The sequence below is a fragment of the Malurus melanocephalus genome, unplaced genomic scaffold (genome assembly GCF_030028575.1).
Source record: "Malurus melanocephalus ecotype Western Australia unplaced genomic scaffold, MMel_1.1 scaffold_20, whole genome shotgun sequence".
NCBI lineage: Eukaryota > Metazoa > Chordata > Aves > Passeriformes > Maluridae > Malurus > Malurus melanocephalus.
The window spans coordinates 3,566,079-3,592,559 of record NW_026623252.1 but is presented as its reverse complement, the minus strand read 5'-3'; the positions used below and the strand labels follow the sequence as shown (position 1 = coordinate 3,592,559).

The window sequence follows — 26,481 nt, the reverse complement described above, 5'->3', positions numbered from 1 at the left end:
TGGGCAGGGCTGGCATCAGCACTGGGTGAGGCAATCGCTCCGTGGTGACTCATGGGTTCTTGCATGGCACAAGCGTGGGAAAGCTGTGGCCACAAGCCATGCCACTGCAGCTGGGTAAGGACAAGACCAGATGGCTCCTGACCCCAGTGGGCTAGTCTGGGAGGAAGTGACTCCTGCTAAACTGACTAGTCTGGGTAAAGAAGATAGAAAGAACAGAAAGTGTGCCCCAAAAAAGCCAGCTTTAAAAATAAACCCCCCAGGTGATGTGTGGGAGCCCTACCCATGGCCCGAYGATGCCAGGACAGGGGGCATCAGCTGGGCTCTGCTCATCAGCCATCACCAGAGCTGTTCCTGCCAGTCTGGAGTGTCRGTGCCACCAAAGTGCCCCCGGCCCCACTCCATCCCCCAGAACCCTTCAGCACCTCCCAGCACATGTGAACTGCAGCTGCCACTGCCAGASCTGGTGCCACTCCGCTGTGACACCRTGCACGGTGGTGATAAAATCCCTGGTGCTACATCACAGATGGGCACCCACTGCAGGCCAGTGTGGGAAGGAAGGGCTGTAAATTAGACATAATTAGTGAGCTGACTTAAACTTCTTTTAAATTTAAAGTGAGGRAAAAAGCCAAACATTTTTTACCCAGAGCCTTTGTACCAGCACTGTAGGGACAGAGGATGTCACCTCCCAGGGGACCCCTCCCTGCCCTGGAATGTCTGCAGGGATGCACCTCACAGGGACAGCTCTGCCAGCAGAGCTGGGGCTTCCCTGGCTTGGGAAGCCAGACAAGCCATCAGCTGCACAGTGATGGGTTTCACCCAGTGTCTCCCTGGGCAGGAGAGACCCCTCACTGTCACCCATCAAGGGAGGCCTGATGGCTGCTGCTGGCCCAAACCCAATCTGCACCTGGAGCWGCCTCTCAGCCAGTGAAAGCAGGGCCTGATCCAGTATTGCTGCTCCAGCACACGGCCACRCACACAGAGAGCAACTTCCCATTCATGATGGGCTGCCCACCCCATAGCTGTCCTCCCATCACCCTCATGGGGGACCAACTGGGGGCAAAGCCTTTGCTCCCCACCCTGGGCAAGCTGAGGGGAGCTCAGTCACAGCCCTGAGAGCCCACRACTTCAGCAGAAGTACCTCCAGCCCCTCTCAGCCGCCTCCAGGGGCACTCTCTGGGGCAGGGAGCAGARGTGGCACTTTCCCTTTATTAATAATAGATCAGAGTGAGGGCACAGTGCTTCCCATGGTGTCAGGAAGGCTTTCTTGCCAAGGACAGGAATTACAGGAAAGGGAAAGGTCTCTGCAGAGACTGGGCCTGGACTTGAAATACCCAGAAAGCAAACAGGTGATAAACTGTGCAGGGTGTGCCCAGTTSTGAGCCCCTTTGTCTCCCCTTCCCCACAATGCAGCCTCTAATCTTCCCTTTGCAGTGTGGGTGGGTGACAGGGGCATGACCCTGCTCTCCTTCAGCAGTGATTCCCAGAAAGGTTCCTGAGCTGTGCTGAGGGGCCTCGCTAGGGCCCAAGCATTCCTGGGGCAGGTTAAGGTGCTGACAGAGCTGCACCAGCCAGCAAGGCAACAGGGATGGGGGCATGTGGTGGGTGAGAACAGCCCCTTTCCCGCTCAGTCTTCAAAGAGAGCACACAGCTTCTTGCTTAGCCAGGGCAGGGAGAGGGGTCAATGGCTCTTCCAACCCAACAGCCCCCTCACCCACAGAGCAGAAGGGCACTGAGGGCATCAGGACACTCAATGTCAGTGCTGCACAGTTAATCCCATGMCAGTGAATGCTCCACAGCCTCTTTGTAAAACAGGAACCACAGGAAACATTTTCTCAGCTTGATTTTTAATTTTTATTGKGTAAGAAATGCAATGAGTTTCTCAGCGATTACTGTGATTCTCTTCCCATGTTATCCAACCACCAGCAGTCCAAAACGGGACCCTTCCAGTGCCGAGGAGCAGCACTGGGCAGACTGCAGGACCAAGGTGCACAGGAGCCCAAGGGGCATCAAACCCCATCTGCTTTCCACAGGAGACCAAAATTTCAATCACAGAAATCRGCACCAATCTTCCCAAGGAGTAAGAGCAGTTACAAGCAGAGTTTCAGGAGATAACCCACTTTCTCCTGCCATTGCAGCACCAGATCAGAAGGGTTTGCTCTCTCAGCGTCCCTTGCAGCCCAGCACACAGACRTGCCTCACCCAGAACTCCACTGGGGTCTCACGAGAAGAAACTCCCATTGTCTCCAGCATCCTGAAAGAAGAGTGAAAAGGTCTTGCCCTGCCCCGACAGCTGCCACCTACAACCATAGACAGCCCACCCACAGCACAGGAGTGGGGATGGTGATGGCAAATGCTTCCAGCTGCTGCTTGAGGGTTGTTCTGGTCAGGGARTAAATGAGCAGGCACAGGGATGCCTCCCCTTCCCAGCAGACCCTTCTTGGGGGATGAAACAGATGGGTGAAGATGCAACCACCAATATTTTTCATGCCCTTTGCTAGTTAAAAGCAAGGCAAAGAAACTCACAGAGGTTTCACAGACACATCAATGCAAGCACAGAATTCAGCTACACAGGATCTGCTGTTTAACCCCTGACAAGYATCCACCCCKGGAGGAAGGAGGGAGCACATTCCTTCACTCTCATAGCTTTGAAGGGGTCTGCACAGGGTGCAGTGCATAGGACACGTCCTCCACATCCTGCTTGTTTTCCCAAGCAGTTCTCACCTCTTTTCAGTCTCTTGGAGGAGGGTTCTGGCAGTTTTAGGGTCATTCTTCAGAAAGGTTTGATATGGAGAGGCAGACTCCATGTAACCAACTACACCCTCAAYAGTCATGGGAATTTGGTCATAGATATCAGTGATTCTACATGAGACAGGGGGAAGAAAGAAGCATTGGCAAATTAAATCKCAAAAGCAGTGGAACACAGACAACAGGTTGACAGGGTGGTGAATAAAATACCTGAYACAGTCAAAGGTGGTTCTGCTCACCTCTTCTTGTCTGGGAATGGCAAGGCYTCGAAGATCTCTTTGTAGTTTTCCAATACATATTTTAATCTATTATGTGAGTATTTTAAAATTGTGTCCCAGCACTGTAAAGACAGTGAATTAAAAAAAGCACAAAACTACTTGAAGTTTTCAATTGCAACCTAACTCAGGTTTGGACCTACMTCTGATATATTCATGTGTATCCTTTTTTTAGAAGACTTGTTGCATTAAAATACACCAAAATCTTACTCAGTGTCAAGAATTCAAGGATCCTATTTTATTATAGAAATAAGGGTCCTGTCCTCCCTAAACAGCTCTTATTCATAGTGGAAAGTCTCCTTTTATGCACTTGTTAAAAAAACCTTTGTCCAGAAAGATTACTAAAAAAAAGGACTTCTTCCCAATAGTTCCAACTTTCTAGTATTTTTGCTGTGATCAGGGCAACAGGAGAAATCTCTGGGGCAATACCAGCCCCCAAATCTGCCCTGGCATTCTTCTCACCCCACCACCCCTATTATTCCTCATGATCCAGCCAGCCCTATCTAAATCCTGTTTCAGCCTTCTCCCTGCATTTACCCATGCCTGTCCCCATCCGGCATTAGGATTCCTCTGGTCATACCCCCTCAATCCCAATGCCTTCCTCTCTGAATCCAAGCATTACGCCTTTTCCCCTGCCCTGAGGTTTGAGGAGCTCACCTCCCTGAAGATTTTGGTGAGCTTTTCGGAGCAGTCTCCGTAGCGCAGGCTCATGTCCACAGTGTAGGTGCTGATGGCCACGCAGCCGCCCGGCTTCAGCACCCGCTCGACTTCCTTCATGAACTTCTCAAAGTCAAACCAGTGCGCGGCTGTGAACGAGGTGAGGACGTCCACGGAGGCATYCTGGAACGGCAGCTCCTCTGCAGGGCACACGCTGCAAGGGGCAAGGGAAAAGCCACGTGTGATGTGGGAATTAGAGAGGAGGATGAAGTCAGTGGGTCTATTTTGACAGTTTGGGATGCAAGACMATGGCTATTGGAAGTCTAGGATAAYGCTTGTCCACACCAGGAATTCCATCAAATGGGATTTTCTTTGGTGCCAGCTATGTCATACTCACAAACCACCACCTGCCTGTGCAGACCCCAATTCTGTCTTTGGCTGAGCTTGCTCTCCTGACACTCACAGGTAGGAGATGTTGGGCATGCAGGGGGTGTCCTTGGCCTCCTGGATCTGYGCTTCACTGATGTCCGTCCCCACCACCTTCTTGAAGTGCTCCCCAAGGAAGTGCGTGCCTTGTCCAGACCCACAGCCAACATCCACGGCCAGCTCTGCAGGGATTGCCTTCTGAGGGGAGGAATGTATGTGTCTCAGTGGGCTGCCACCCAATTCCTGTGCTTTTACCCCATTCTTTTCCCCAGCACCCACTCAAGAACAGCCTTGACTTGGCAGAATCTGTGCCCCCATCTTGCCTTGAGCCCGGCTGATTTATCTTCCCCTGAGGCACCAACCAAGGTGACACTCCCAGCAAGGCAAACACTGCCACCCACAATTAAATACTCCTTGGATTTTTCCTCCAGCCTGGCCCTACCCCACTCACTTTTTCCCGCAGGTAGGAGAGGATGGTCTGCTGCAGCTCTTTGCCCGGTGCAAACCTGTATTTCTGGTAGATAGCCGCATGCCCTCTGCCCTCGAACATCTGGGTGGCCATGCTGGGCTGACCTGGCACCTGGAAGGAGGCAGCAAACCGGGAATGTCACACGGGATCAAACTCTGCCGCTTCCTCACTCTCCTGTGACCGCAGGCACTGCAGCCTCCAGTTCCCGGCGGGGCCACGGGGAGGACTTTGCCCRTGAGGCTCCAGCGAGGGAGCCTGAACCTGCTCTCCAAGAATCCCTCCCACAACCCTAAGCTAATCACAAAAGTAAACCAGCGGTGTCCGAGGAGGAAAAGCTTTCCAGGTTTTTACACTCTCCATTAAGGAGTGGTTAAATCCTTTGCTTCCCCCACCCACCCGGGTGTTTTCTCAAATAAATAACCATTGCTGGAATATCTGTAAATTGGCCAGCGACTGAGCAGTGAAGAAGAGAAACTACCAGTAGAACAGGGTTTTGTTTTTTAAGTAAACACGTGCTTTAGTTTAGCAACACATTCACAACTCCACCTTGCGCTTTCTGAACCATCCGCTGGTTTTTGGTCCTTCCCGCTCAGAAGCCACTGGAAGTCTCTTATCCCACTGAGCCCATGGCCACGCGTGGAGGCGAGCGCAGCCCTTGTGCCTCCTGGGCTGCTCCCCGGGCACAGCGCTGCCCGCTCACCCACGGCATCACCCTGGTGCCCCCACCCCGGGCGGTGCCCAGCGCCCATCGCGCCGCCCCGGAAGACTCCCGGCCGTATCCTGTTCGTGTCGGAGCCCGAGCAGGCGCTGTCCGAKGCAGCGGCTGCTCCCGGGGCTCGGCACCGACCCCAGGCACTGCTGTGAGGGCTCCCTKCCCCTTTGCCTGGGAAGGACACCCGCCCGTGTGCCCGCAGCGAGCGGTACACAAACACATCGGGCGACCATTTATTCTGCCTTCATSCAGGAAAAGATGCTCAACCAGCTCCGGGCTGGAGTTTCCAGCCGGGAACAGCAGCGCTGCCAAAGCCCTTTCCGGGGGATCCTCCCGGTGTTTCAGTGCGCTCAGAGGAGCCTTCTCCCCGCAGCCACCCCCGCTCCTTACCGCCGGCAGCCCCCGCACCAGCAGCTCCGAGCGCCTTGAAGTCCGGGACGAACGGGAAGGCGGAGGAAGGCGAGGGACGGCCGGCGCCGCCTCCAGCACCGACCGCCCTTCCCGGCAGCGCGGCCCCGCTGCTCCCCCTGCCCAGCCGGGGCGGTGAAGGCGGCTAAAATCCAGAGGACAGTTTCCAGAGACTCAGTCCCACCAAGATCCTAGAGCCCCGGGAGGCGAGCCTTGGCCTTTACGCGGCTCTGTGGTTACTAATTACAGAGTTACAACTACAGCTTTTAAAATGCCCTCAGATCCTGCGAATGCTCAGCACCCCGCACATCTCAGAAAGCAGCTACAGAGCCCACAAGATGCTCCAAGGTAGCAGGAGAACAGGATTCAAATGCTGCAGGCAGCCAAAGCCATACCTAGAGAGCTCTGTCTGTGCTGCAGTCCCCTCCTGTTGTCCAGAAGAAAGAGATCATGCAGCAAGAACCCCCACCAACAGAACCTGAGTAGCTCAGAGTGCTGATATTTTGGAAGGAGACAATTTGCCCTGATTTGGGGCAGGATTTTACCYCTTCTTCAGGAGAGCAATGTTAATTCCATGCAGCTGAGGCCAAAGGAGCCGTGGTTTGCTGGAAGGACTGTCCCTTCAGTTTGTACTTTGCACAGCAGTCATGGGTCCATGCTAATTAGCACAGCCTTTATGCCACTCCTAATTTTAAGAGAAAGCAGTGAACTTAATCACTGAAGGTGGAGGACAGCTTGAAGCAGTTTGCTAAATCAAAGCATGGGTTGGAGTTCCTGGGCTTGTGTCCTGAGTGTTTTGTTTGGGCCCCCTGTGGCTTCGTTGTGTAGGGATGGTACCTGCATCAAGAGAGGGCAGTTTACAAGAGGGCACAATTACCAAAGCCTCCTGTGTTTTCATRACCCGGCTCTGGGGGCTTTAGACACCCCCATTTTGTCTGTATTTTGCTGAGAGTGTGGCTGCAGACAGGGCTGATGTCCCAGGCTTCAGTCACCTGCCCTGTTCCAAGCTCTGAGGTCCCCGGCTGCTCCCATGGGCCATGCATGAGCTGATGTTTAACTGGGGATCTTCCAGCCTCAGCGGACACCAAACACCTGCAGGAAAACAAAACACCAGCCAGGCACAGGCTGCAGATGGCACCGGGCCTCTCCTAAATTCTCCCAACCTCTGGCACACCGGATTGAGCTGCCTTTGACTCCCCACTCCAACTCCATTGTGCTCCCCAAGRAACAGCTACTCTCTGCTGGCCCGGCACCACGCAGCAATAAATTGGTCTCCACCTTTGGGTTGCTGAGCCTTGGGCCAAATGTGGGTTTGAACACCAGGCACAGAGAATCAGACACTGTCCATCAYCCCTGCCAGGCCCTCTCATTAAATCCATAGGCCAAAGTGCCCTGGGGTCTGCCCAGTTTGTTTGCCAAACCTGCAGGCCCTGTGGRTTTCAATAATACAGCAGGCTCCTAGATTAATAGACCTTCACTGGCAATGCATCTCACTCTAAAATTTATGAAAACTGAATCAATCTATTTTAGGGAAAAAAAGCCCAAAGGGGACTCCAGTCAATCCTTYTATGTCAGTTGTTGGTATTTTTCACCAACAGGTTTCCCTATGCTGCTGCACTTAATTTACAAATTGTTTTAAATTTCATTTCAGCTTTGATGGACTCAGAAGCCCTTTGAGGGACCACAGTGGAGGGAGGATACCCAAAGGGCTGCGTGGGCTGGGGGCCACCTCCCCATCCCCAGGATCCCCTGAAGAGCCGGTGCTATTTCTCTTACCTTGTGGAAAACCTGATTTGATTTTAAGATCCGTGTAAGGCTTTGGCTCTCAGGAGATTCTCCCGTTTATTCCTCTGATGGAAAAAGAGCAAGATTTACCACCACAACTAGGAATAAACGGATTGGAAAATAGTTGGTATTTCTACAAGGATCTTTTTAAACCTACAGGGCTCAGACTAAATTAATGAAGAACATAATTCTCCTGGCTTAAAAGCAGTGGGGTATGGGTAAATCTCAGTGTAGGGAAGGGAGCTATCCACAAATCAAGGATGTCTCAGTTGATGTGTTASAGCTGTGCCTCAAGATCTCAGCTGGAATCAGGGCTATCCCTGCCTGCTCCCTGGCATTTRCAACCCAGGAAAAATCAGTGTTTGTGTCAAAAGAGAACCCAGATAAACACAGACATAGAAGATCAACCAGAGAGGGGAGGGAGGAAGGAATCCCTGCAGCAGCGACTCTTTTGGAGGATCGAGTCCATGCCCGTGCAATTGCCGGATCCTTGCAGTCGCTGGTGATTGTCGTGCTCCAGCACACAAAAGGCTGGAGGGGAACAAAGGCAGGCAGGGACACGCTCAAGGGCAGAGGACGAAGCCTGCAGAGGAGAGCGCCCTTGACTTTGCAATCCTGCCTCGCCCCTCGCCCCTCGGCTCATCCGGCCATAAATCCTTCCTGACGGAATGATTGATGAGCAGCGCSGGCTGAGAGCAAAGCCCAGCGCTGGGGGCTTCCAGAAACAATGACAGCAAGTCCTTCTCCCATTGTTTCACCTTTTAATTAAGGGAGATGGGAAATCTGATTGCGGGGACAGTCCATTAAATGAAATTTAGAAGCCACCTGAGAATCCGTGCCAGAGCAACCTGAGATGTCCCATTCCCCACACGGGGGCTCGATCCACTGCTGATGAATTAACAATTCTGGAATTAAAAAGAGGGAGAGAAATGTGAGCTCAGACTGATCTCATTTAACCTTCCCTTGCACGCACATGCTGGGCACGAGGATGTAGTAGCTGATATGATTACATCTGCTGGYATAAGCAGAAAGTCCAGTGGCATCAGGAAGCTGCTGCACTAAAATTAAATAATGCTTGGGGATGTGCGTGGCYGAACCAGACTCAGAGCAATTGCTCTGGGATTGGCTGATACCTGACGGGCTGTTCTGAAATGCAAACAAATCTGTGGCRATTAAACGAGATCCTAGGACCATCTCAATTCTTAGTTAAATCATCTTAATAATCTTAATTCAAAAGTTTAAGCTTTTCCTTCTTGGGGTCCCAGCCAGGCATGTAAGACAGGGAGGAAGAAATGAGAAGGGAGTAATATTTTAGGCTCTTCTTCCTCAAAAGCCCCTGCATYAGGAGACAGCCGAGTCCATCTCCCCCTGCCCATTTCCCACTGGAGTTCCCAGGATCACAGCCCTGTGTCCCCAAAGCCAAGTGGGAACAGGCCTGGAAGTGTAGTGGTGCAGAGGGTTGGAATGGGAGGATTTTTGATTCTAGCCATGCCATGATGGCCGGTGATGGTCTGTTTCAGTGGGGGCACGAGACCTGGAGAATGCACAGCAGATGCTGTACAATGTGGCATCGAGAGAACTACAGAGGGGTGCAAGAGGATGCAGCAGGGTGTGGGAAGATGCAGGAGGCTGAGGGATCATGCAGAAGGCTGCAGGAGGATGCAAGAGAGTGCATGAGGATCCTCATCACCCTCTTAGAAGTTGTGGGAGGCTGCAGGAGAATGCAGGATGTGCAGGAGGATGCAGTGGGATGGAGGAGGGTGCATGAGCATGCAAGAGGGTAGGGGAAGATGCAGGAGAAAAAAGGAGGGTACAAAAGGGTTCAGGAGGATGCWGAGATGTACATCAGGTTGTGGGAGAGTGCAGCGGGTGCAGGAGGATGCAGGAGGGAGGAAGAGGTGCAGGGGGTTGCAAAGGAAAGCGGGAGGATGCAGAGGAATGATGCAGGATGTCGGAGAGCGCAGGAAGATGGTGCAGGAGGGCCTTTCAAGGAGGACGCAGCAGCCCACATCCCTGAGCCGCCGCTCCTGCGGGGCCGTGCCGGGCAGGGCAGAACCGGGCAGGGCGGCGGGGGCGGTGCAGAACCCGGCCCGGCCCCGCTGGGGCGGGGTAGGGGACGGCCGTGGGGCCGGCCCTGCCCGCCCTGCCCTGCCCGGCTCTCCGGCGGCGCCGATGGGGCTGCGGGCTTGGCTGCGATCGCTCGGCGGCTGCTGCGGCTGCTGCGGCGGGGAGGCGGCGGCGCCCGAGAAGGAGCCCCTGCTCAGGTGAGACCGGCCCGGCCTCCGCGGCGGATGCGCCCTCCCGGGCCCCGGCCAGGTGCGAGCCCCTCTGCGCCCCGCTGTCCCCAGCCCTGCTGTCCCCAGCCCCGCTGTCTCCAGCCCCGCTCCCGCGCTGTCTCGGCATCCCCTGCCGGAGCGCTCGAAGCTCCGGAGGGATCTTTCCCCGGCGGGAACGCGCCGCTTCCCGTTCTCTTTCCGCCCGGGTCGGCTGCTGCCGGGGCTGGGTTCCTTCTGGCAGCGCCGGGCGCGATGCCCGMAGCATCCCCTCGGTGTTCCCCGTGCTCGCGTCCATAGGGACGGTCCAGCGCTTGTCTCTCCACGGTGCGATTTCARTTGAGGCACTCAACAAATCGGGGCGCCCTGCATTCCTACCCAGGGAGTCGGGTCCCACYGTCGGGCAGCTCTGGGCTGAGCAGAGCTCTGTTCTCAGGCTGGCATCACAGAATCCCAGAATGGTTTAGGTTGGAAGAGACCTTAAACCCCATGAAGTTCCACCCCTTGCCAGGGGCAGGGACACCTTCTGTTATCCCGGGTTGCTCCAAGCCCTGTCCAATCTGGCCTTGGACTCTTCCAGGGATGGGACAGCCACAGCCTCTTTGGGTAACCTGTGCCAGGGCCTCACCACCCTCACAGGGAAGAATTTCTACCTAACATCTAATCTGGGTCTCTTCTCTTCTGGTTTGAAACCATTCCCCTTTGTTCTGTTGCTATCTGCCCCTGTAAAAAGTCTCTCTCCCCTTCRGGCACTGGAAGGGGCTCTGAGGTGTCCCTGGAGCCTTCTCTTCTCAGGTGAACACCCCYGTCTCTCGCAGCCCTGCTCCATTCAGGGATGCCGGAACAGAGATGATGATGCGCAGCCAGAGCCGGCTTTCTGCGTGTGCTGCTCWCCGGGGAGCAGCTCCTGCTCTCCTGCTGTCGGTCACATCTGCTTTGTGCACAGAACGAGAGGCTGGGGCTGTTGTGCGAGCAGATTCTCCCTGGCTCGTGGAGAGGGTTTTGCATGCAGCAAAACATCCGTGCGGGGGGTTGCGGCAGCTCTCCCTCCTTGGCCAGTGCCAGCCGCGGTCCTGGCACCTCAGAGGGCGTCCCAGCTCCTGGCTGGGGCAGGGACCATGCTCTCCCTGCGACAGAGCCGTTTTGGGAAGGAGGGTGGGATGCTGCCCTACATCGGCTTCAGGTGACTGCAGAGCCGGTGCCGTGCGGCTTGAAACGTCCTGATCTCGAGCTGGTAAAGCAGTTACCTAAATAATRACCAGTTAATCCCAGGCACGGGGCCTCCAGCCCAGGAACCTGGCATTAACCTCCCGGGAGCCGAGCACACGTGCGGAGAGGCYCCTTCCTGCTGCCCCGTGGCCACGGTGGTTGTCCCTCACCTGGCACCTCGCTTTAGTGACACGCCTTCCRCCGGCGATCCAGTTAATGCTGGCCCTAAGTAGGAAAGCTTCTCTAAATTCTGGGAATTCGAAAAGCACCTGCTCTTGTGCAACTGTGCCAGCATAATTAATCTAACAGCCTAATCGCTGGCTTGCCCCTCCTCGGGGGGCTGTGGGGATTTTGCAAGAGCTTGATGGCTATATTTCTGTTTTTACTGCAGTGTTGTTTAAAATTAATGGATTGTTTGAGATTTCAGATCTTTTAGTTGAGTTTTGGGTGTAGGAGCTGGTGTTGCAAAGCATCCAGACTGTCTGGTTATCTTTTGATGTGTGATGGTGGGTTCTGGCTTGGAYGGTGTACTCAGGATGAAAATAAACTAAATATCTGGGCTCCAAATCCCAAAATTTAATGTGAAYTGAAAGCGCTCTGGAGCAGAAATCTGTTGATGAAGCACTGGTGCTCACCATTTCCTGGATGAAGTCCAGGGTGTGAAATACTCTGAGTCCCTTCTGGTCCCACGGAGATTCCTTAACCTGCAAAGCCACTGCTGTTCATGTGCTCCTTTTTTCCCCTCCAATTTCTCCCTTTTCTCAATGTTGCTTGGAGGAGTTGTTGGCAGCTCTCCATGTTGGTATGGATTTGCTGACTCCTGGGCAGTGCCCACATGCCTTGCAGGATGCTCCGTGCTGTGATTTGGAAATGGGAATGCGCTGGGAAGTGTCTTGCGAGCTGGGAGGGAGGGAGCGGCTCAGAAAAGCTCAGGTGTGGCAGTGATATTGCCAAATGYGGCTGTTTTAAGTAATTCAAAGGTTAAGGGTTCTGTAAATGCCTGGGTGGGAAGAAGCCTGTGGAAGGTGGGATGGGAGTGATCTCCTGCTGGTGGCACWGCTGGCTCCTCTGTCTACTCCACAAGGGAAAAACGGCTGTGCCCTCCACACCCTCCAAGTTACTTTCCTTTGCTTGTCTTTAATGAGAGATTATAAGAGATTATCTTTCCCCTTATTACCTGTTGCTCAGGTTTTYGGTTTGTTGAAAGTCTAATTAACCTTCCTGCTGGAATGCTGATGGAAATTAGTTTCATTCCATTTCATCTATATGCTGGAGCTCCTCTTAGCATCTTTTTATGGCTTGGTGTCATGGCACCCACAGTTTTATCTGAAGTTTCTCTGGATGGGCTCCTYAGGAAAGGAATGGGGTTTGGGTAGCAAACACAATAAGCAGTGGGTTGTTCTAGCAAGAGTTGCCACAGGGTGGTAAGGCCAAAAATAGTTCTCCACTTGTATTGTTCTGCCCAAGTGCCTGGACATCTTGATTGGACACTTTATGGAATCCCCTGCTAAAAGTTCTCCATGCAGAAATGCCCCTGTTAAAAAAGTGCATATCCCAATAGCAACATGAAGGCATGAAACACACAACTGCCCCAGTGCAGAGAAAAGCTCCCCACCTCCGTGAGGACAACCTTCCCAGCAGCTGATGCTCAGCTTTGCTAAGCAAATGAAGCCTGGAGTTCATTAGAAGGCTGAGGACATTTTCTTTTCCAGAAAAGATGGGGCTCAATGTCCTTTCCATGCCTTGTCTGTTGTTGCACAGCTCAGCCCATCCCTGCAGCTCTGACGTAGGAGCTGAGGGCTGGGGTTCCCTGTGGGCTCTGCCTGTGTGATTTGGTTTGAGCCTGCCTGCTCAGGATGTTTGCTAAGGTAAAACATCTGTGTCCCCATGCCCTGCTGCTCCTGCCCCTCCCCTCTGGCACTRGAAAGGCACCAGGAATCAGCTCGGTGCTGACTCTGCCTGCCCCTCTGTCCTGCAGTAACAACAACCCCTACGCGTCCTTCGGAGCCACGCTGGCGCGGGATGAGGAGCAGAACCTGTGGAGCACCCCCCACGACGTGACCCACACCGAGGCCGAYGACGACCGCGTGCTCTACAACATGATCGTGGTCAGGAACCAGCTGGACAAGGACTCGGAGGTGAGGCAGCGCCCAGGGCTGGGGCTTGGGGCTCTGGGCACTCCACAGGCTTTGGCAGTGCCTGGTTAATCACAGAATCCCAGGATGGTTTGGGATGGAAGAGACCTTCAAGCTCATCCCGTTCCACCCCCTGCCAGGGACCACCTTTCACTGTCCCAGGTTGCTCCAAGCCCTCTCCAACCCAGTCTTGGACACTTCCAGGGATCCAGGRGCAGCCACAGCTCCATCTGGGCAGCCTGTGCCAGGGCCTTCTCACCCTCACAGGGAAGAATTTCTCTCCAATATCCAATCTAAATTTACTCTATTTCAATTTGAACCCATTTCCCCTTTTCCTGTTACTCCAGGSTCTTGTACATAGTCTTGCCCTATCTTTCCCTTAGGTTCCCTTCAGGCCCTGCAAGGCTGCAGTTGGGTCACGCTGGAGCCTTCTCCAGGCTGAGCAATCCCAATTCTCTCAGCTTTCCCTCACAGCAGAGCTATTCCATCCCCCTGATCATCTCAGTGGCCTCCTCAGCTCCATGTCCTCCCTTCACCTGAGCTGCTGTAAAGATTCAAAGTCCTTCAGTGTGGCTCATGTAGGCATCAGCTCCTCCCACCTGTTCTGTCACTCTCCAGATTTTATCCTGTATCTTGTGTGATTGTCTCTGTGGCCGCCTCATCCCTGGGAAACTTGGGGGCATCTGAAGCATCTGAGCCAGGAGGATCTTCCCTGAGGTGTCCTCATCTCTGTCGTACCCTTGGCTTCACCTCCCTCACTCTGGAGAATCTCTGTGTTCTCCTTTGGATACTTTCAATGCCCTCCCTGGGCATTAATTGCCTCCAGAATATTTTGTGCCCCCATTCSAGATCCCCTGCAGAAATCTCTGTTTCCGCACACCTTTGTACACAGTACCAAAACCAAGGGCTGTGGAGGAGTTGAGGGAACACAGCAGCTGAAACATAAAAACCAAGGAAGGYGGGAGGTCAGAAATGAGCTACCTACATCCAGGGGTGTGGGAAAAGACTTAAGGCAGGCTTGAGATGGAATTCTTGTGGAAGGGAACTGAGAGGAGTAATAGAAGAGGCAAAAAGGAAAAGAAAGTGATAGGGAGTAGGAAGAACATGAGGAAGACGCTTTACAGATTTGTTCGATGAGTATCAGGAAGCAGAGAGATTCCAGGGAGGTTTCCTGGGCATTCACTGCAGCTGGAGCATGCATGGCAATGATGCCCTGCAACCACCACAACCCAAAGATGTGTACTGGGAGCACTGGGGCCTTCAGCCCCACGTCCTGGCTTCCCAGGCTGCTGTTCTGCTTCGATATTCCCGTGGTTTGTCCTTTCCATGGCCAGGCTGACATTTGCCTGTCCCTGGCAGTGCCCAGAGCTCTGCTGCCGCTCCAGGGACGTGTCAAGTTCAATCCTTCTCCAGTGGGATGCACGGCAATTATCGGGAAGCAGGGAACTGGCACAGCTCTTAGTGGGAAGGGAAACCATGGCTGTTACATAAAGGCTGTTTTGCAGCCCTGATTTCCTTTCCTAAGGCACTTCAGCGCAAAGGAGATTGCAGTGCCCTGATTAGGAGCAGGCTGTAGCAAACAGTGACACATTTTCCCCCTCTCTGATTGCTTTCATGACTCCAGAACGTTTGCAGGAAAGCCTGGAGGCTTTGTGTTTAACTTCAACATGATCCTGCTTCATCTAAGAGTGTGCAAGAAGGTAACTGTTCCTCCTGTGACAGCCTCRGTAAAGCAAAAGCCAGCTCAGCTTTACAAGGAGCCCTAAACTCTAGAGAGATCAAACTTACAATTAGTAATAAGCTAAATGAGGCAATGGAATCCTTGCATACAGTTGGCCAGAATCCCCATTTCATGTGATTTTTTTTTGGGTGAGTTTGATTTCATCATGGTATTTACAATAGATGGTTTTGTAACAACATTTTCATKGTGGCATGTGATCTTTACAGCTCTAAGAGATCTCCTCTTCCCTCCCCACTGCTGCTCTCTCTACCTTACAATTGCTTGTCTGACAGAAGCCAGGGAGCTTCATCCATCCCAAAGTGGCTGAAGGAAGCAAGGAGAGCTCCATTTATTGGGCACAGGAGCGTTGTGTGTCAGCCTTGTTCAGGGAGAGAGGAGACCATCAGTTCTGGGTGAGCAGGAGASTGCTCCTGCCCCTAAACCCAGTGTGCCTGCCTCCCCTAAATCCTGCCCTTTTTGTTGCCTTCAATGTATCTGTGGGGTTTTTAGGGGGTCTGAGCAGCCCCTGTGCTTGCTAGGAAAGCCTGAAGCTCCTGGGGCTTCCTCTCCACACCAAAGGTGGGGTCACACCCCCTGCTTTTTCATGCCATGCAATCGATGAAAGCCTTAGGGGCACAACACCAGGACAGCAGTGAGGAACGTTTTGAGGAAAGTTTTGAGGAAAGCCAACGCACTTTACCCTGCCTTTGAAAGCAGCCCCATGCCCTTTGCAGCCCGGGACTGGCAGCAGCTCTGCTGTCMCCTCTTGCAGCTGGGAAACTGAGGCAGCACAGGGAGGCCCAGCAGGCTGCTGCAGTCTCCAGCTGCAGCTCTTGCTGCGTGGCAGGACAGGGAGGGGTTTGGACGGCCAAGCCAACATTCCTGTGCTTGGCCCTGGGTGCCAAAATCTCTCCTTACTCTGGCAGGCATTTTAAAACTAGGCCAGGCTGCAGTGCCCTCCCCTCCTAACAAGACTTCAGCTCGGAGAGAGAAAAAAGTCTAATTGCAGAACAGCACTGGACTGCAAAAGCCATAATCTGCTTTGGGGGCTGCTCTGCTCCCGAAATCCCCAGGGAGAGCCTGTGGGTACTRCAGGACTGGGAATGGAGGAATGGTTTCCTTGTGCAATGCACAAGTGTTGTGAAATCATAGGTACTTTTCTTCCTGTGGTTAAAATTGACTGAAAGGAGAACTTGCTGTATTTCTGCTCCTTCATTTAACAAAGAAATTCTGRTGTGCAGTTCACTCACTCACTGTGTGTTTTGCCATTCTCCACCTTTATCTCAGGGATTTCCCAGCACAGGTCTTTGGAAGGATCCCGAAGTGCAGACCACTCTCCATCGTGTGTTCTTTGTGTGGCACCTTCTTGGCAGGGTTGGTGTCCTTCCTTGGGGTCAGTTCCTGGCCCCCACCATGGGGCTGGACCCAACAGTGGATCCATGTGGAGCGATGTCTTTGCCCTGGCCCTGCTGGCTGCCCTGCTCTGGGAAATTTGACAGCTCCAGCCCGAACTYAGTGTGTCCTCAGCTTGCATAGAGAAAACCAGGAAAACCATTCTGRCTTGAGGGGCTGGTGAAGCAGATGCAGCCTTTGAAGATCAGAGCTGTCACCAAGGCTTTTGAAGGCTGGGGTCATGTCTCAAATATGGGAAAAATGTTTGGGTTTTTTTCTCTGACTCCTGCTGTGCAGCATCGTTGAACCTGTTGTGGTGTAAAGTCAGATCTGGTGGTGAAATGAGCAGCAAGGGCTGCACATTTTTGGGCTAATGAGTGTGAGGTGGCAGAGGTCCCCTCCMCAGGGTCCAGTCTGGGCTGGTCCTGGTTTGCCCACGTCCTGTGGTGGGGTGTGTGGAGTTTCCCAGCCATGGGCAGGGAGCTGTGCACCAGTTCTGGCTTCAGAGAGGGAGCCAGGGCTGAGGCAGCTGTGCCACGGATCTGGAACAGAAACTAAAGGTGACATTTTGCATGATGAGTGAGGAAAGCCCCCTGTTTTTGTGGCTTGCTGTAAATGCAGAGTTTCTCTCCTTTTGGCTGATTCCCTAGGGAAAGGTGGGATCACAAACCCCACTAGCAAAGGGAAAGGTGGGATCACAAACCCCACTAGCAAAGACAGTTCCTCAGCCTCCATCCCTGCTGGCAGAGCATCTCTGGCATGATCCTCCTGAAAAGCCCATTAATCAGCTGGCAAGGCCTATTTTTTTTTTTTTTCGTCCTCCTGCTCTCCTGCCGGATTATTCTTTTTTAAACAAGTTACAGAGAAGGTCAGTATTGGACCAGCTGTTGCTGGGCCATAGAGAGGTGATGGGATTTATCCAGGGCTGGGGAGCCCAGACACAACCCTCTTACTGTCTGCATGTCTCTCTTAAATTGAATCCAATTTAAGCTTATTCTACGATGAGATGTTGGTTAATGCATCTGCAGTTTGTATTTGCTCAACTATTTCCAGTGGAGCCAGAGCAAGAACATCCCTGGTACCTGCCTGGACTGATATTTTGCATTCTTTCCCTGATAACTCTGTTTTGACCTCATTTCTAAAACAATTCTTGAACAGAATGGTGACCTCAATTGCTTTTAAGAGAATAAAGGCAATGGATTTGGTAGAGGATTGATCTGGCAACTTGAAGAAAGCTCCAGAGTAATTAGGAAACTTYCATATGATGGGGGATGAGAAGTTGGACAGTGTTGCCTGTTCTCTTGGCACGTTTTTTTTTTCCAGAGCTCTGAGTTATGCACCAGCCTGGCTTATTCCATGTCATTTGGCATTTGCAGATTTAGTTTCTCACTAGAGAGTCTGGRGAAGTTTCCCAGGTAAATATTTGAAGGGCTGAGCATGTAGAGAAGGGAGGCAGGGGGTTTCCCTGCTGCTCTGGGGGTGKTCTCGACTCACACACTCAGGGTTTTCTCAAGCTCTCACTGGTGTTTGTTGTGCCCTGCTCTGTGGGGTGAAAGGGCAAAACTGGCGCAAAAAACAGGGCTGGGAACTGCAACCTGCCTTGGTTTCCTGTGGTTAACTCAGATTTTGGCAGAGGAGTATTTCTGAAAGGGCTGCGTTTGAGTGCGTGGCTGGGATGTCCCAGGAACACCGCAGGTTTGGAGTTTCAGTCTCCCCCTGTGCTTTCCMGGTCCCAGCCCCAGCAGTTCCCTCTGGCTCCCCCAGAAGGCCGAGGGAGAGGGGTTTGGGGTGGAGCCGCCTGCCCTGCGGGGCTGAGCAGCCTCGTGATGCTGCCTGCCCCTCCAAAGGCTCGCTGGTGACTCAGGGGCGTGATGGGAGCACCCTGCCCAAAGCCTCTGATGTGCCCTTGCCTGGGCACGGGCAGGGCAAGCTTTGCTCTTCCTGTGCTGTGTAGCTCAAAGGAGATGCTTTTTAGAATAATTTCGGGTGTGGAGAGATGCTCTTGAGTTTATTCCCTCATTAAAGCTGCAGGGAGGACAGCCCACKGCATTTAGGATGTCTCTGCTGCAAGGGATCTCCTGGGAAAACCCAGTGGTTTCTGATGAGAGAACTGATGGAGAGCAGGGCACGAGTTCCTTTGGGAGCTCAGCCCAATCTCATCCTGATAATCTCTGCTTCCCTGGCTGCTTTTCCATGGCTGAGAGCATCATCCTTCCAGCTTTCTACAGAAATATAAACACGTTCAGCTTCAGGCTCAGGCAAAAGAAATCCCACCAGAACAAGAGGCCCCACCCAGGCACCAAATTTTCTGTACYAAATCCGTTCCTTTGCACAGTCCCCAAATTCTCCATCAACAGGACACTGTCAGAGCTCCCCTGGCACTGAATATTCACCATATTCACTTCCATAACACAGCTCAGACCCCACAATGTACAAGAAAGCCATAACCTAGATTCCCTTAAAACAAAAATAGACAAGGGAAAACACGCTGCTGTTAATCCAGAGAAAATCAGGAGCAGCTTCTCTGCATGCTAAGCACTGCTGACCGTGCTTAGCAGGGAGTCTGGCTCCTGCCATGGGGTAAATCCCCACAGCCCTGAGAGCTGTTGCTGRGTGCCAGCATGCCATGTTTTGTGGAGAAGAGCATCTTTCCCAGTGTCCCAGCTCCCTGGCTCCGCAGTGGGAAGCACGCCCGGGATCGCAGTGGCTGTCTGGATCGATTGTGTGCAGTGAAGGCCGTGTTTATCTCCGTGGGAGGGCAGAGACATGCAGAATCCCCCACCCCAGCATGCCCAGACTGGCTCCCTCTCTTTTCTGCCTGTACCAGGGGGTCATGAAAGGCCTGGGGCGTTTCCAAGGAATCCCTGCCACAGGGGACCAAGGCATCATGCACTTTTTCAATCTCTTTCTAAAACCGCTCAAGTTTTCAATAAACTTCCCACAAAGCTTTAACACAATAACCCCCCTTTCCCTTTCCACCCAGAGGAGCTCAGTTCCCWGCTCCGAGCCGCTGTCACGGGAGAGTCTTGCCCCTGGCTTTTTTCAGCTGCTGCCCCGTGCTGGCAGGCAGGTGCCCTCCTGTGCAAAGCAAACAGCAAAGCTGTTCTCAAGTGCCACTTGAGGAGAGAGGGAAATGTGCCTCTGGAAGGGGATTTTGTTTGCTGGGAGTGAGCGGCCATGGCAGAGCCGGTTCCGCTGCTCTCCTGACCTGAAGTCACCACTGCCTTAACCCCGCTGGCTGCTTTTTCCAAAGTGTAATCTCCCAGGGCTTCCTAGTGCTGAGCGGCAGGAAAACAGGCTTGGCTTTAAATCTCTTCAGTCATGGTGTGTCAGTCACATTCAGGAAAAAAAACACTGAGGAACCTTCAAATCTTTATGGGATCAAGTCAGCTCTTTGACCAAGTAGCAGAGAACAGTGGGATTTCTAACATGCAGCCGACCTCTGTGGGTATTGTTTGTCTGGACTGAACCCAGCGTGGCCTGTAGGAAAATCTCAGGGTGATGGCACAGATTAACACCTGTTTATTCTACAGGAGCCCATCTAGGTAATCTCTTGCTGAGAAATGAGATTAATTAAGGTTATTACTTCAAGGAAGTTATTAGGTGATGTTGTGACCTTTCTGTTGGGCTGCTTCTAAAAATGAACCCTTTGTAGTATGTGCATTGATTAAACACAGCTAGGAACAGCTGGGAAAAGTGGTTGTGTTGCAGAGCACRTACATTTCCATGGGAATTTATGCTTGTGAGTCGTGGAATCATTTGGGTCGGAAAAGTCATCTAAGATCATCAAGTCCAGCCATTAACCCAGCACTGCCAAGCCCACCACAACACTTGTGCAGTTGGGTTTAAATGCAGTGGTGTGACTTTAATAAATAACCCCAAACCTTTCCCTCATACACAGCATCCCATTATCCAGCCCTAAAGCTGGAGATCCAGTGCAAGGATTTCAGCTGTGCAGGGAAGTGAGGCATTGACTGCAGCCACTGGCAGCCACCGAGGGTTATTTTGTCAGATGACTCCAGTTCAGCCCTCATCCACCCACAGATACCTCTGTCCTTTCAAAAAAGAGTACCCTGATTTTCAAAATAGTCTATTTTTCTTGTTTTCCAGTACTTTTGAACACCTGCCAGCTCCAGTTCAGTGCCAAACAGAGGGCTCCATGTGTGACTGAAAAGCAGTTGTCAGCAATACTTGAATTAAATTCTGTAATTTCAGGGAACCTGGAAGTTGTTTTGAATGGAGAAGATACAGAGATGCTGAACCAAGTGTCAAACTGAATATTCTGTGTTATTGTGATTTCTTCAGGGGAAACAGCAGCCTGGTCATGGAKCTTCCTACCCACCACCCTATAGCTCAGTGCCTGCACCAGCTCTGCACCTCTGGCTCCCATCCTCACCACTGAAATTCCTTGAAAAGCAGCAGATTTCAGTSACTGAGTGTCTCTTATCCCTTTGCAGGAGTGGCAGAAGCTCAACTATGACATTTATACCTTACGGCAGACCCGGAAAGAAGTGAGGAGCAGGTGGAAACACATTTTGGAGGATTTAGGTAAGCTGGAGACCAAAAGGATGCAATTGCAGYGATACTGAGTGACAGATCCCACCATGGCTGAGGGTGGGAATGGCTCCACAAAACCAAGCTGGAGAGGAGGGAAGGAAAAGGAGGTTACTGAGTGATGCCCTGGGGTGTTCCACATGGGACAGGTATGGAGGGGWGGGGACAGGGACACCGTGTTTGCAGGCACGTCAGAGTCCCATGAGCCACGATCACTTTCCAAGCCCATAATAACATGCACAGCCACTCATTTCGARCTTCCTTGGGGAAACCTTGCAGTGGGAGTTCACCCTGGGTTTTTCTAAACAAGATAAGCAGGAAAGAATGAATATTCTTTTCAGATGGAAGCACAGATAGATCTATTTTGCTTCCTTAGCCCATGGCAGCTGTTCAGAACTAAGCCACTCACCTTGTTTGCTCCCAAGTGGATTTGAAATATTCTTTCACTGAGTGCAATTGCTCTACAGAAATGTTCCTGCTGCTGTTTCCAAGTGGTGGTGGGTGGGTGTGATGGGGTTTTCCCAATTGCCTGGCACACAGCCTGTGACACTCTGGATGTGCCAGCACATCAGCTGGGTGACTTCCATCGTGCTCTGGARGTGGTTGGTGGCTCAGTAGAGGAGGATGAGTGAGTCTATTCCAGGCTATCCTCGCTGGGAGCCAGAGATGGTATCTCAGCCACTCCTGCCCTACCTGCTATTCTCGTATCTGGGTGGGARGAACACATAAATCCATAATGAGGTGTCAGCCCTCATCTCCACCCAGCCTGTGCAGGCCAAGCATGGGAGGGATCACTTGGCATCCTTCCATTTGTTACTGCCGGCTCACAAAGGCTCTCCCACATCCCCCTCACATCAGCCATGACTCTGGAGATGTTTTGCAAAGGCAGGGGAAGCTCAAGGCCGGGGATCATTTGGCCTTAGCAAAGTTAAATGAGTAACCAGATGTGAAACCTRCTATCTTCTGTTATCCAAGCCTCTGCTTCAATCAGAAGCCCACTGCTCTTACCCCACAAGTGTTTTCATGTGAGATGCATCACCACCAGCCCCCTGGAGCTGAACAAGAGTTAATGGTAGCCATTGAATATAAAGGCCCCTGCTTTAATTCTACTCCCCCTTTCTTTCCCTGGATACCCTTCTTGTAATGGATGTGTACTGCTATAGGAACCATTAGCCTGGCATTCATTACTGCYACAGGTTTTATCCCTATTACTCCCCAACAACATACAGTGGTAGTCACTGGGGTGCTTAGGAAGCCCCACCAGCCCTGAAAGCTCTGGCAGCATCAGGAACATRGAAGAGCTGAATCAACACCCTGGGTTGTGCGTGCTCACACACCTTTTCTCAGGAAAACCAACAGCGAACTCACTGTAAATACTTTTGTGATTTATTTTCCACACCAGCAAGTCTACACCTGTCCCACAGGCTGCCTGAGGGAGTGCTGGTTTGCTTTAGGAAGTAGGGATGCAGCTACCCATGGTAGTGGGAGAATAAGGAACCTTGCAAGGGCCTGAAGGGCTCAGGGATGACCCTTCCCTCACGTTTGGCTTATTCCTGTAACACATCTCTTTCCCAGGTTTCCAGAAGGAAGCAGATTCCCTCTTGTCAGTGACCAAACTCAGCATCATCAGTGACTCTCAGAACATGAGCAAAGCTCGAGACATCCTGTTAAAGCTCTCGGAAGAGACAAACATCTTCCCGACCAGCTGGGAGCTTTCCGAGCGCTACCTCTTYGTGGTGGTGAGTACTCGGAGCACAGCTCCCCTCCTGTTATCCCAGCCCTGCAGGGAACTCCGGGAGAGAGGAGGTGACCACAGGATGCTCGGATACACCTGGGCTGATCCTGTCAGATGTTGCAGTTGCAGCTTGGCTGTTCATTTTCCGTGGAAATGCCAGTGTTGCAGTGCCAYGAATTCCACACCTCTCTGCAAGTTCTGTGCCACTGGATGCTCTGGCACCCCGTACACAAAGCGGGAAAAGATGAGATGTAAYGCCTTGCTTGGCCTGAGAGCAGCTGTGGAGGGAGGGCCCGGGCAGGGAYGTGCCTGGAACATCCACAGTGACCATAATTCCCGTTGTTTGGCAGGACCGGCTCATCGCCCTGGACGCCGCGGATGAGTTCTTCAAGATGGCCAGCGCGGCGTATCCCAAGCGGCCCGGCGGGGACAGAGGGGACGAGGGCCCCAGGGCTCTGCACAGTGTCCCTGCCACGGTGCCCTGAGGAACTTGCCTCGCCGGTGTGACACGGACAGTATCCAGGACAGGCTCCTCTGCCCAGGGGTGACACGGACAGTGCCCGGGACAGGCTCCTCTGCCCTGGGTGACAATGGACAGCGCCCGGGACAGGCTGCTCTGCCCGGGGGTGACATGGACAGCGCCTGGGACAGGCTGCTCTGCCCGAGGTGACACGGACAGCACCCGGGACAGGCTGCTCTGCCCGGGGTGACACGGACAGTGCCTGGGACAGGCTGCTCTGCCCAGGGTGACACGGACAGTGCCTGGGACAGGCTGCTCTGCCCAGGGTGACATGGACAGCGCCCTGGGACAGGCTGCTCTGCCTGGGGTGACATGGACAGCGCCTGGGACAGGCTGCTCTGCCCGGGGGTGACATGGACAGCGCCCTGGGACAGGCTGCTCTGCCCGGGGGTGACAATGGACAGTGCCCGGGACAGGCTGCTCTGCCCAGGGTGACACGGACGGTGCCTGGGACAGGCTGCTCTGCCCGGGGGTGACAATGGACAGTGCCCGGGACAGGCTGCTCTGCCCAGGGTGACACGGACGGTGCCTGGGACAGGCTCCTCTGCCCGGGGGTCAGCACCCAGCACCCTCCTTGTTTCCCCGTGGAGAAGCGAGCGGGCGGCCAGAAAAGGGCGGAGAGGCCAGCGAGCCATGCCCAGCGAGAACTGCCCTAGAGTAGCCCAGTGGGCCACCACTGGCCAATAGTATGTGCCACAGGCATGGGGAGGGAGGATCTGCCACACAAGAACCSCAAAGCTTGAGGTGCCTCCAGCTCCAAGGGCTGCAGGGAGATCCGTGTTTCCACCTTCCACTGGTACCTGCCACTGTCCCCTCCCTCGAGCCTGCCAGCCAGGAGGAGCAGCGAGAGAGGAAAAACACCTCCAGCATCTACAACTCCGTGATTCTGCACACTGGTGCTCTTCCTCATTCCCAGCCCTCCAGGCAGGTCCCAGAGGATTTGGGAAAGAGGCAGGAGCAGTGCCAGGACAGGATTTAATTCCAGGCAGCAAAGCCTTGGAACAATATCACAGCTGGGTGCTCCATCCCAAGCCATGAGTGCTCGGGGTGTTTTTGTCAGGGGTGCTCAGCTGGACATCTTAAAAGAATGTGGAGTTTAGGAAGGTGCCAAGGTTGGAGCTGCTGAGAATTTGGCTCCTGGAACATGCTCAGATTGATTGGCCAGTGTCTCAATCAATTTTGAAACRTTTTGGTCTTAATTGCCTGAAGAAAACCCACCACAAAGCTGCATATACTGTCAATATAAAAATCCTCATTACCAGGAGGGATGATATAATGAACATCCCATTTATCTTGGGGCTTTGTCTGATAATGAGCAATAATTTTTAAAACACTGGATTTGACAATTTAAAAAAAAAGTGGAAGTTCTTCACTGATTAACACACATGCTGCTAATTGGCCAGTTGAAAATACTGGTTACAAAGGACCTCCCAAAGTAGCAAATCAGAGCTTTTATTTGTTGATACCTACAGTGTTTGATAAAAAATTATATTTATGAATTGTTTCTGTTTGTCAGTCTTCCTAGGAAACATTTTTGTCGACTCAGAACAGCAGTGAAAGCTGAGTTTAATAAAGAAAACATTGCAAGACCAGCCTTTCTTATTCTCTCTGTAAACCTGTTCAGGTAATAACGTTTGTGTTGACTGCTGCTAGGAAAGGGGCTGRGATATTTGTAGAGCCTCTGCAGCATGTTGTCCACACACTTTAAATTGCCTGTTGACTTACGAGAGTTGGGTCGTTTGCCAGCCTGAGACCAAAGTCTTTGTAGGAGATGATGGGGATCAAATTTAATTTCAGTGGGATTTGGCATTAGGTGCCCATTTCCTACTGATTGATTTTTTTTCTAGCAGGAGTTCAGCTGCCCCTTGGAAAACCTCCCRTGTTTTTATAGAAAATAAACTGTGGTGCACAACAAATCCAGGGTTTGATTTGAACAAATTGTTGCGGAACAGGGAGATCCGACAGAATGAGGAGCGCCGTGCCAAGGTGATACCACCCAGAAGCCAGTCCTTGGCACATTGTGACAGTGCTGTGTGTTATTTAAAACCACCTGATGAGTTTGGAAACCTCAGGGGCAAGAAGAAGAGATCCTTTCATCTGTCCTGCTTGTTTTGACCACAGAGATYGGCGTGCAGCAGAGCCACCCCTCGCTGTCACAGCTGAGAAACCATTCTGATRTCACCAAAGTGTATTTTGTTGTAATTTAATAGGGCAAACTGCCCAAAAGGGGCAATAATCAGTATCTCTGAATGAGTTTAGCTAAGGAAATAAGGTGCCGTGCAGGGAAAGCTCTGAGTTTCTGAGAGCAACCACAAGGAGGAGCAGAAATTTGCGGGAGCATCGGATCAGAGCAGAGCCGCTTCTTTCCACACTCACKGAGGAGTTACCAGGCTCAGGAACTCGTGTGTATAGATCGATAACGATAGGAACAGAAAAACGTCTGTCAGTCTCAGCACAGGGTAAAACTGATCACGGGTATCCTGAAAATATTGCAGAACAGCCTTTGGTGAAGTAGAATCACCCAGAGCTTTTGAAAATCTGCAACTTGAAAAATTACAGAAAGAGCAGAAATAGTTTCCATATAGATCCAAGTTCAAGTTGGTCACTCCATAGGAAATGTCCTTTCATGCACTAAAGACAGACCAATAAACCAGATTTCGCTTAGCAAAATGCAGAGGGTAATTCACCTTTTCTAAATTACACAGAAAATACCAGGGAGATGCTCAGCGCTCCTGGAATTCCTGCCTCGACAGAGCAATTCCCTTCTCCTCTAGGAGTAAGTCGGGGTTTAATGCACCACCCGGGCCTCCTGCTGGCATTCAGATGTGCTTGAGCCTCCCCACGATTTTTGGGGAGATGTCTGGGCATCCTGTATGTCCCGGGTGCCGCCGGAGAGCCAAAYCCTGCCCACGCCTGTAGGAGAGCCCAGCGAACACCAGATGCCACTGTTCCCTCAGTGTGCGAAAAACCCTGTTTACAATGCAGGGGAAATATTCCCAACCTTTTCCTGCATGCATCGAGTCTCTCAAGCCTGCAAGAACTGGCTTTCTGTTAAAGGTTGGGCTTTAGACATTCAATAATGACTCTGGCGCTTTCCAGGAGACAGTGGKGAGCCCATCTCTCTTTCAGGGTCTCTGCTCCTGCTTGGAAGTGCCACTTGGCCTGAGGCTGGCTGCTGCAGGGATTAGCATGTTTGCTAAGAGCATTTATTTTTCTAAGTAGAGGGTGATTTTGGTATCCCTTCTTTCAATCAGGAAAGGAAAAATACCGAGAATTCTTTAAAATGAACTATCTGGGTTCACTTGGCTTTCAGATAGCTTTTCCCCTCTCGAATTGACATTGCATTTAGCCAATATTTCATCAGAAAAGAAAGAAAGAAAAAAGGGACTTTTTTTTCTTCTCATTTATAAGCCATAGATATGCTCTGCTGGGGTTTATTTTCATAGAACCACAGGATGGTTTGGTT

At 52.2% G+C, this 26,481-nt stretch overlaps 2 protein-coding genes across 5 annotated transcripts; one reads left to right on the top strand and one right to left on the bottom strand.

Annotated features, from left to right (window-relative positions):
• Window positions 1-1,834: 1,834 nt before the first annotated feature.
• Window positions 1,835-10,202, bottom strand: LOC130588888 (putative methyltransferase DDB_G0268948). Of its 4 annotated transcripts, XM_057389883.1 has the most exons (11): window positions 10,129-10,202; window positions 8,303-8,382; window positions 7,469-7,542; window positions 6,685-6,784; window positions 6,411-6,529; window positions 4,555-4,683; window positions 4,141-4,301; window positions 3,678-3,891; window positions 2,985-3,085; window positions 2,722-2,859; window positions 1,835-2,251 (listed from the first exon to the last, which is right to left on the bottom strand). In XM_057389883.1, the coding sequence occupies exons 6-11, from the start codon at window positions 4,663-4,665 to the stop codon at window positions 2,161-2,163; spliced, it is 816 nt and encodes a 271-aa protein (XP_057245866.1). In that variant the 5' UTR covers window positions 4,666-4,683; window positions 6,411-6,529; window positions 6,685-6,784; window positions 7,469-7,542; window positions 8,303-8,382; window positions 10,129-10,202; the 3' UTR covers window positions 1,835-2,160. The 4 variants fall into 4 exon arrangements, with proteins under 4 accessions (XP_057245866.1, XP_057245867.1, XP_057245868.1 ...); XM_057389884.1 differs by lacking the exons at window positions 6,411-6,529; window positions 6,685-6,784; window positions 7,469-7,542; window positions 8,303-8,382; window positions 10,129-10,202 and adding an exon at window positions 6,088-6,358; XM_057389885.1 differs by lacking the exons at window positions 6,411-6,529; window positions 6,685-6,784; window positions 7,469-7,542; window positions 8,303-8,382; window positions 10,129-10,202 and adding an exon at window positions 5,675-5,835.
• MREG (melanoregulin) lies at window positions 9,615-25,009 on the top strand. The gene is made up of 5 exons (XM_057389887.1): window positions 9,615-9,741; window positions 12,938-13,097; window positions 20,664-20,754; window positions 22,336-22,499; window positions 22,846-25,009. Exons 1-5 carry the CDS (start codon window positions 9,650-9,652, stop codon window positions 22,978-22,980), a joined length of 642 nt encoding a protein of 213 aa, XP_057245870.1. The 5' UTR covers window positions 9,615-9,649; the 3' UTR covers window positions 22,981-25,009.
• Window positions 25,010-26,481: the final 1,472 nt, after the last annotated feature.